The sequence below is a fragment of the Lethenteron reissneri genome, chromosome 38 (genome assembly GCF_015708825.2).
Source record: "Lethenteron reissneri isolate LAM-NWPU_2019-01 chromosome 38, ASM1570882v1, whole genome shotgun sequence".
Classification (NCBI taxonomy): Eukaryota; Metazoa; Chordata; class Hyperoartia; order Petromyzontiformes; family Petromyzontidae; genus Lethenteron; species Lethenteron reissneri.
Genome location: NC_083816.1, coordinates 2,724,396 through 2,734,907, shown reverse-complemented (window position 1 = coordinate 2,734,907; position 10,512 = coordinate 2,724,396). Strand labels below are relative to the sequence as shown.

The following is a 10,512-nucleotide window of genomic DNA, read 5'->3' as shown; positions in this document are numbered from 1 at the left end:
TCGGCCCGATGCCAAGATCTGTGACATTGTGCACGAGCCTGAGGATGCTCTGCTGCACAGCAGAAAGCCTGGATTACTGAGAGGGTTTACATCAGGGCGTGCGTGCTTTAACAGCACCTCCGCTTATAACGGTTGGCTACGTACGGTGCGAAAGAAGTTCAACGTACCTTAAATGTGGCTGGTGAGGACCATGTGATGATGATGATGATGCAATTGAAAAGTGCAGACAAGTATAAGTGTCTTTTTAATTATCTTCCTGTTACCTACAACACACCACTCTGGCTCACTGATGAGTGCTCAGAGTACAAATCCAAATCAACAGTCAAGGTATAATTATGTATTGAATCATTGATTAATTTTGACTGTTGAGCTTCACAGTACATGCACAGCTTACGGAGGCCATCATCCAGCAGCGGATTGATCATGGCTGCTGCTGATCATGGTAATCCATCGGATGTGGTGACATTGAAAGGAGATGGTAAATCAGAAGTTTTTTTCCCCCTTACACTGTGGTCCTTATTTCCCTTACAATTTGTTTCAAACTCAAGACCATAATCTGACGTGCCAGATTTGTTTTTTTTTTCTTCTAAAAAGTTGTTTGGCGATGCTGCCGCGTTTTGGCAGCAGTGCACAAAGCATAGTGAACAACAACAAAAACTCAACCCATTCGTCGATAACATTTATTGGGAGCAGTGTTATTTACGAGTGTGAGCTATATATATAATGATTGGCTGCTACAGTTAACGAATATAATCTTGAAAATGGCCTTTAAAATGCAATGTTAACTTTGTGTTCCTTTTAATATTTCATGAGACAACTTGTTTGGAATACCGAAAACAAATCACCCTCCGAAACAAATATCTACACAAACCTGTGACGGTTCCAAATGCAGCTTTCATGAAATATGTTGCCACTGTGCAGCTGGCGAGACAGGAGGTTCGCCAATGAGCCACACGCACAGTCAGTTGTCTGACTCCCACAAAATGCCATCATCGTCCAGCCATGGTCCATCCACTGCTCGATGAGGGCCTCCCCAAAGCTCGTGACCCAGAACCTGCACACGAGCTAATTTCATTGGTCCGTCTCCTCGTTCGGCGCACTCTTACACGCACGCGTTCACTCCAATTAATTATCCGTGGGGAAGAATGTCACGGATAATAGGGGGATCGTTCTGCAAAGCAGGATGAGACAATCCACGGACAGTCTCGAATAATCGCAAGAATCGGGCCACGGATAATGAGAGATTTTGCAAATGGCACATCTTCTTGTGGATAATTGGAGTTGCGGGTAGCAGTTTCGTGCGTGATGGAAGTTGCTGGATATTTTCAGTCACAAGGCAACGTTAATTGTAATGGCCGTCGAGTTTTAACGTCCAAGCTTTACAACTCTTACTCAAGATAAGACATTAACTCAGTGTTATATATAACCATTTTTATTATTGTAATTTACAAAAAGCTAGTGCTACAGGCAGTGCATTTAATATATTTTTAAAAGAGTTAATACAATGAAAGTGTATTGTTTTAAGTACTCTTTAATTTTTACGACACCGTTTATTGCAAAGGTTTTTGCAAATCTAAGGCGCAATGTCAAAATTATACTGTTGGTATTTTTTCTTGCGGAAAAGTGCATTTAGGCGTTGCAAAATAACTACATACGTGCTGTGTTATTGGTTATAAAATGCGAAATGCAATGTATGGCATAACTGCAGCATTAGCTCCAGATACCGATGGAGTTGGCAACATAACACATCAGACGTGAAGGTCAAACGAGAGCAGACGATACAGCCCCCTCGGCCAGAGTTATGATCACAACCACCCCATTCAGGAACGGTTCATTCTGTGTATTAAAACTTGTTAGCGACTGCGGAGCGCGCCATTTTCTCGAAGGCGTGTTGTTCAGCCGTTGGTGCGGAGGCATCGTGGCAGACACGGTGAAACTAAGACGGTAGTTTTTCTACACGAAGCGCATTGCAAATCTATACTGGTAGTAGTGTGCCCTTTGTTTAATGCCAAATAATGTTCCTAAAACTCACGGCAGTTTTGTGGCATGTTTCATTCGGTCTTTAAATGCTGAAAACCTACAGTTCGATGTTCTATTCTAAACAAAAGTGTGAAATAATGGTGAAACGTGTGTACACCAGATATATATAGTATGGATCATAGGCATTTGAATTCACAAAAAGGCTTAAATTTCGGAATATTTATGATGTCGATACATTGTATTCCTACACGTAATACTATTCTTGATTAAAATTATTTGTATCGATGTCTCATACCAATATTTTCCCCCACATCAAGTGACTGCCATGGCCTCGGTGAAATTACTTCACTCCAAATCCGATTTGAAAAGAGGTGAGAATCGAGTTCGTGAACTGAGTTCAACGCTTGCTCTGTGTGGAATCATTCTTGGTCACAGACACGGAGTGACCTTTGTGTCAACATTATCCACGCTAATTTAGCATGAGAACTTAACAACCGCTTACAATATAGCTTTCTAAGGATACCGAAAACAAGCGTGTAACTACATGCAGACTCATGTGGTTAACTGTTTTGACAATCACTGCAGTACATGTCACTGCCGTAGCTTATGCTGCTAACGAGAACGTTTCATCCAGCGGCATTATTATAGGTACGGTAAAAGCGGATGATATTTCTTCAAAAGCACAGTAACATTTAGCGCATATACAAACAATGTACACCCGAAGCTCCTTCAGACGGCTTCGCAGAAGGACATTCGAAAGCTCTCGACCAGATTCAAACGAGCTGGCTTCACGGCGACAACATCGTAACAATGTGTCTTCATTTGGGGTGAAAACGACCCCCTCGACACCGAGTAGAATCACGTGTGCAATAAAACCATCCTGCTTACATTCACGGCACATTAAGCACGACAACGTATCCCTCGTGTGTAAATAAAAAAAAGATTCCACAGCTCTGTCGGGCGGCAACCGAGTTTGAAAAGCGGCAGAGGAGGAGTTTCGGCGTGTTTTGTTTGTTGTACATCATTTTAAAACTTCCACCTTTTTCCCTTTGAGTCTGCTCTGTGGTGCCAGTTCAGCTTCATCACTGCAGAAGTTTGGGTACTTCCACCTTCATGAAAAAGACAAAGAGAGAGAGAAAAACAACGTTATTTGCTGTGTTTATGAACACCTGACATCAGAGGTGCATGCGGCATAATTTTTATTCTTATCAGCTTCAATATATATGGACGTATTGGCGGTACACCGGTGCAGCATAACACACCGGTCCTCATAAAACAGTCTACAATCTAAATTTGAATCGGCAAATCTGTTTATCAGTCTTTGATCGACCCTGTCGCCAAGTTTATTCAGTCTACTGAGACTTGCTAAAAAATGTCAATATTGGCTGTTGATTTGGGTCCTTAAATCGAGGAACTGTCCGACCAAGTCAAGGGCACGAGGAGTCAAATCTGCCTTTGGAACACGGATCAGCCGATCGTCATCAGACTGGGTGCTGCTCAATGGCAACAGACTGCGAAGCGTCGTGTTCACCTGCTCATATAAACCATGGGTGGGGAACCTTTTTTCTGCCAAGGGACATTTGTATTTTTACAACATCATTCGCAGGCCATACAAATGTATCAACTTAAAAATGAGCCTGTTATATTTGGTCAAACATTTAATGAACTCACCCCCTAATGTGATGGCTGGAACTGCTTCTCTTTGGTGAGGTGTGTGATGTTAGCTGGTATTGATAATGTTGCTACTCGCAACTGCTTTTCCAGGTTTGCTTCTAGATATAATTAATTTTGAGTACCGCCTGCAGTTGCCTCGGCAGAACCAGACCAAATGATTTTGCGAGCCTTATACGGCCCGCGGGCCAGACGTTTCCCACCCCTGATATAAACATTCGTCTTCCCACTGCTTCGACATCACGAGAACTGATTTTGACGAACCATCACCACCCCGCAAGATTTTCTGACCGGGGTTGCGAATCGCGGTAACATAAATAATTATTGCGAAAGATTTGCTTTTTTTTCATACAGCACACCACCGGTGTACCGCCAACACCTTCATTTGGAAAACAGGGCAGGAAAATTTTTATCTTGTAATATCCCATTTTTTTTCATGTCCATGTGTCCTCCAATTAGTGCACTTTATTTGCTGGCAATCTGTAATGGTTATTAACGAATGCATGTACATATACCGGTGGTTGATGATCAACGATTAAATGTTCAGCCTAGATAGATGTCCTGGATACTGTGTCCATGCAGCAGGCGTACAACATTTAAATGCATTCTAATGCATAGAAACATCCTTAAAGTTTACAGCGTGAAGAAACATTCCTGGAGAAGCACTCATTATGTTTTCGTATCAATTGGCATAACTTGGTATATCAATAGATACAGGTGCAGCCCTGCAAATGCTTTCTAAACTCCACCGCTGGTGGAATGATCTCCTCTGGAGAGTATTGTTATCTACTCTTCCACACTTTAACACGTAGCCTTTCACGACCAATATCCATAAGAAGGTTTTTTGGGGGTTAAATCGCGTATATATATAAATGTGTTGTTAAACCCGCCACCACCCGACACGGCCAATCATTAAGGTTTGTCACGTAAGCAAATCGTACCAATTCGTTACTACTTCACTACACCGGTGAATTGGAGAGTAAACCCACACGATTTACAATTCGAGTACAACGTTTCGCTGGTGATTAAAACGAGCTTCATCAGGCGTTTAGCCAGAATTTGGTCTTCGCACCTGATAGGCTCACAGCGATGACATCACCTTTACTCTATTTAAGACCGAAACAGGAAGACGTCTTCACAAGTCTGGCTAATCGCTTGATGAAGCTGGTTGTAATCACCAGCGAAACGTCGTACTCAAATTGTAAATGTTGTGGGTTTACTCTCCAACACACCGGTGTGCTGAAGGAGTGACTGATTGGCACGTTATTCCACACTTGCTGGATGTCTTTTAAGAGGAGAGAATGCCCACACTTTTACTCCACTACATGCGACCTGTTGATTCGCTAGTTGTGGTGAACCCATTTACACGGCTGGGTTCACAGAGGCAGGGGAGGGGGTGGAGGTGGAGGGGGGAGGGTGGAGAGGTGGATTTGTCAAAACTTTCCCCATTGTTTGAGCTACCGCACCTGGAGATTGAACCGATGACCTGTGCATTGTAAGCCCAGCGTGCTACCCACTAGACCATGGCAGCATTTATACCAGAGCAGAAGTAACGTACGTCCTTACACCACCTACAAGACGCATTGTTAAGTGTCAGGTGATTTTAATGGTGTTATATTTATACTGAATATCAATCTCTTGCACCTCAGCAAGTCCATCACCTGACATCACCCAATCTCACTGAAGTTCTCATCCAGTACGTTTCACTCGCTTGCGTCATTCTCAATATCTCCTGAAGAAGGCGAGTCAGCTGAAGCATTGCGATCTGCCTTTCCTCTTGAGCGATGGCAAAAAGCACCTGTATATTGTTTATGATTAATCTGGTTGTTCTTTTAATATAATTTGATGCTAAACTACTTTTCTTGACACCATGAACAAATACTGTACCAATATTGCGGTTAACAGATATTTGCAGCAATTTGAGTTAAATCAACAGGAATTTTTGTTGAATTGTATGAAGAATTATACATCTCTCATACAGGATGGTGTTGAAGTCCTATACATTGTAGTTATGCTTAACTGTGTAAATAATATTTATATTTTACGTTACTGGTCATCAAAGATTGCTAGCAAAGTACACCATTGTCAGTCATTGGTGCTGGATCAGACAGGTTTATATGTTTTTTTATGACTTCGGAATGTCTTGCGATATTTTCGCGATATGCTGCCACATATAAAAGATATGAAAAAATCAATTGCAACAGCTCCACTGTCATCTCCGTGACTTGTGGGGCGATTACATAAACACATCCCCTGTTTAACCCTGAGGTGCAACATCTGAGACCCAGAGGTTACTACCCAAATTGGGAAAACAATGCTGCAATAATAAGTTGATTTAAAAAAAAGTACTGAACACAGGCCCCAAGGGCCTATAGTAAGTGCTTAATTTCAGCCGGAACAGTTAGCAACTCAGGCCTAGGAACAATTGTGACACATCGCATCCATCTAGCTTTACACGTTATAAAACTATTCATGATACAAATTCATGATACAAATATAGAGTATAATAACATATAGGATTATTATATACAGCCTTAATTTGATCTCGAGTGGCAGTGACTTATGCTGATAATCCCTAATCCAAGCCAGCTTAACATTAAAATTCCTGCTATTAAATTCAAATTTCTGCCATTAAAGATTTCCCTGCTAGAACGAGCATTGGTGATCGTCTTCAATGATGGGCCTCAGCCAGTGGTCGAAATTCCACAATCGTAAAAAAAAGTGTTTTATTCAGGAAAGGCCCACGAAGCCCTAAATAGCTCTTTTTCAGAAGCGACCTGGCAACAGATGATAGATCAACGAAGTGGCTCATCATGTTGAAATATATAGTAGCAAGATACTCGAATATTTGGCTATATATAGAGTATAATATCTTTCTAAATATGGATGTTTCTAAATGTGGGGAGAACTTGGTAACTCCGAATATACGTATAAACACACACGAGTAGATGTAAAGTTCAGTGAAACGTGTTCATCTGCTTATACAACGCCTGCAGAATGCATTTATTAAATCTCCGCTTTGGGAAGTTAGTGTGGCATTTCACAGCGCAGTATTTGATATTTGCGTTATTCTTTAACACATCCTTGCCGTGTGCCAACATCTCAATTTGCTGATTAAACAGGAGGTGATTGGGCATGGTTGCCACTTTTGCTCAAACAACTTTGAAACTCATTTTTGAAAGTCTGTAAACACTTGAGGAACATCGCATCACAAGTATGTTCGCAGTTACCCTGATTGTTCTTGGAGAATGTGACTTATGTTCTTCATGAATACATGTTTCAAAGCATAAACAAATTTGGCCATTTGAAAATGATTGATAATTAAATGATAAAAAACGAAACATACCAACATTTGTTATTTCAAATAGGTGATGGGAAATTAAGGAACGTTGACATAGTTGGTACAATTTACATATATAACGCGGTACGTAAATGCATGCAAAGGCAGAGATCCACATAGCAGCCTTTCATATACTGTAGTATTGCTGGGAAGAGTGCTGTTAGCAAGCATGGATATTGTGACCAGAATCCTGCCTTTCCACATATGTCTTTCCAATCATCATCATCATCAATCTACTGCTGGATCAAGGCCGAGCTGAGTGATATCCGTCTCTGTCGGCCTTCTCAAGACCAATATTAAATAAGGCGTCTTGCAAGATTGTTGCTGCTCAAGCCAGCAAAGGGGTGATACACATATTTATTGGCAACCCTGAGCCAGTGGTGAGATTCCACATTCCCCTGGCAAGGACCAGTCCCGTCCAGTACAACCAGGGCCAACTCCCCAAATATCAGTTCTAAATGTATCTGCTCCTGATCGAGGATAGGATGGGTCTGAGCCCTGATCAGGATTTGGAGTCCCAATGTTTTGACCATGAGTCAGGATCTATAATTATTGTGCCACCTAACATGTAAAAAAAAATAATGAAATAGGGTAACGCTGCTTTCACAGGCGGTGGATTACTGCGGTTGGTGCAGCTTACAACAGAGAGTGGCTCGCGTACACACCGCAGATTCTTCCAGGAGGCACGTGGATGGTCGGGGGGGGGGGTTCCATAGAGGGTAAAGATAATTGATAGTTTCATTAGTGCTGCGCCAATTCACACGTTATTTTTAGGAAATGTGCGAGGCGAGATGATCGGGCTCTTTGTCAGTGATAAGGTGAACTTAATGGTAGAATTGCCTTTTCCCCATTTTATTTTTTTACAGCGTACGCCTCATTCGCAGTTTTTATTTTATTTTATTACAAAGAAACCTTAATGAGCAGCGTTGGCAATGGTGGACTGGAGGGAGGAAAAATACAGCCATAATGCCACGTTACATGAATACATAAGCAGACAAAGCTGTCTCTCCATGTATAAATATGACATTTTTTTTTACATCCGCCCATCCTTTAGGCCCTTTGGACCAATTGTTACCCAGAACCATTTGTTTAAGCAGGTACATTATGGAACAGTTTCAGCTTCCGAGTCTCATCCGTAGCCAGGCCAGTTCATTTAATTATGTTGCGTTGTCTGATGCTATCGGCAAAAAACATGCACGGACACTTTTTGGCCCGTTCAGTGCAAAAACCTTGTTACGTGCCATCATGGGGTAATGTGCAGTGGTCCATGTTCTCAATGCAATGCATGTATAGGAGCTGCATGCATGGCTCTCTGTGTCGGCCTATGGCTCTCTGTGTCGGCCTATGGGTCTCTATGCGAGTCTATGGGTCTCTCTGTGCGGGTCTATGTGTTTCTGTGTGGGTCTATGGCTCTCTTTGCGAGTCTATGAGTCTCTGTGCGAGTCTATGGGTCTCTATGCAGGTCTATGGGTCTCTCATCTCTAAAGCCCTTCTTATTGCGCCATCTTTGTCTCTTCTCAGCACAAAATAATATATTAATAACATGCCCAAGCCATCTTAGCCTCGACTCTCTTCGATTCTAGTGAGTATTAGTAATCCCCGGCAAGGCTTTCACTTCTGCATTCCACCTCCTTTCCCTTAGAGATATCCCCAACAGCATTCTCATCTGTCCTTTTCAAGCGTGATCGTACGCCTTTAGGGCCCAAACTCAGTCCATCAATAATATAAGGATCACGTTTGTGGGCATTCGGCAGTGGTGATTTTACGGAGAGAGAGATATTGTGGATTATTCTCTGCTGTCTCGGGGTCCCCAATGCAACTGAGCACCATCCAAATTTGGTCTATTATTTTGAGTATACAATGTCGGTCTTATGCAATACAGAACATGCGTTATTTCCGTGACGGCAGCGTTTAATATAAACGTCCGTGCACATGCACACGTTCTTATATCCACGATTGAACGTTCAGCCTTCCGTTGACATAAAGTCACACGTAGAGGATTCGCATGATTTTCAGCTTCAGAAATGTGCACAGAATGTGCTGCGTTTGCGTTATTGCAAAAACGCACTATGGGGGAGCGGCGATGCAGTGGATATGGACACTGCGCTATGATCCTGGTGACCTGTGTTCAATTCCATGCAATGCACGTCAGTAGCAAGTGGTATCTAACCGGTAATGTGTAGGCTTCCCATACATTTAATAAACGCTCTATATGAGTATGCCCCGCGTGTGTATTAACACTGGTCCACCGACGTTGCAGGGTGTCATTCACCACTGCGATAAACTATGCAATTACTCCGCTCATTCTCGACATCTCATTTTCATCGGGCTTTTCTAGCATACTTGGCTACGTACAGTGCAAAAGAAGTTCAATATACATACACACGATACCTCGGTGGCCCTCTTGGACAAGGTCAATTCCTTTGATGCCAATCCGCCACTTTTCTTGACCATTAGTCACCATCCCATCTCGCGACGTTTCCTGCACAAGCTCACTGACTTTTTTGGTTACCAGTTTGGATGATATCTCTGACCAGCATATGTTCTCTAATCCACGTGCTCCCCTTTCTGTCTCTCAATCTAATTTCAACTGTGCATCTCTCCGTGCTTCTTTGTGTGCTTTGCAGTCTCTCTTCCATTGTGTTGTGGCTGTGAATGGCCGTGTTGGTGAACCTTGACATATCAGGTAGTATGCTTGGATTCTTAACATTCTGAATCTTATTTTGTTTATGCCTTTTTAAATACAAACATTGGAATGGATGCATCAGAGATGCGCATTTTTGGGTGAAAGTGTTTCTGTGTTTTGTGTGTATCTTGTGCGCGGTTGCTAATGAACACATTATTGAATGGGCTGTTGAGAATAGGTTACTTATAAGCTGCATTGAATGGCTGAACACGTGTGCCTAATTAGAGATTTATATCAACCAAATGCGTACACATTCACATTGGATCGAGTAAAGTATGGACCAGAGGTCTTCGACATAAATGAGGAGGGAGCTTACCAATGGCGGAGCCAGGATTATCAGGTAGGGGGGGGGGGCAACCCCTCTAGCAATTAAAAATGATAGAGGAGTTGTTTGTCAGTAAGGACTTGTCCCTTGTTTTTTATTCGATGCGTGTGCGGCGATGGCGCAGCCATCGATCGAGGTCGAATTCGAACCGCGTTGTGTGATCGGCATCGCGCTCGCTGAAGCTGAATGCCTTCAGGCAAGTCGTGTACTGTATACGCAACTGCGCACAATTCTGAGTCACTTATAACTGCTTTGCCGTTACTTATTGCCAATTATGGACTCAGACTATTGTCCTATCATCTCATAAAGTCCCTGGCACTTAATAATATGCTACACAGTGGCAGTGGGGGTCGCAAAATTCCGATTTATTACTAATAAACCCCAATGATCCGATCGAAATTAGGGATTTCGATGGGATCATTGGGGGGGCACGTGCCACCCCACCCCCCACCACTGGCACCGCCAGTGGAGCTTACTATGAATGTCCAAGTCAAAGTTCGAAAAAACAGG

At 42.6% G+C, this 10,512-nt stretch overlaps 1 protein-coding gene across 1 annotated transcript in view; it reads right to left on the bottom strand.

Annotated features, from left to right (window-relative positions):
- Window positions 1-1,410: 1,410 nt before the first annotated feature.
- The window catches only part of LOC133351626 (leiomodin-2-like), a 35,358-nt gene continuing 26,256 nt past the window's right edge, over window positions 1,411-10,512 (bottom strand). The window contains 1 exon segment of the mRNA XM_061566965.1: window positions 1,411-3,089. Coding sequence (XP_061422949.1) covers window positions 3,063-3,089 — 27 coding nt within the window. The 3' untranslated portion in view covers window positions 1,411-3,062.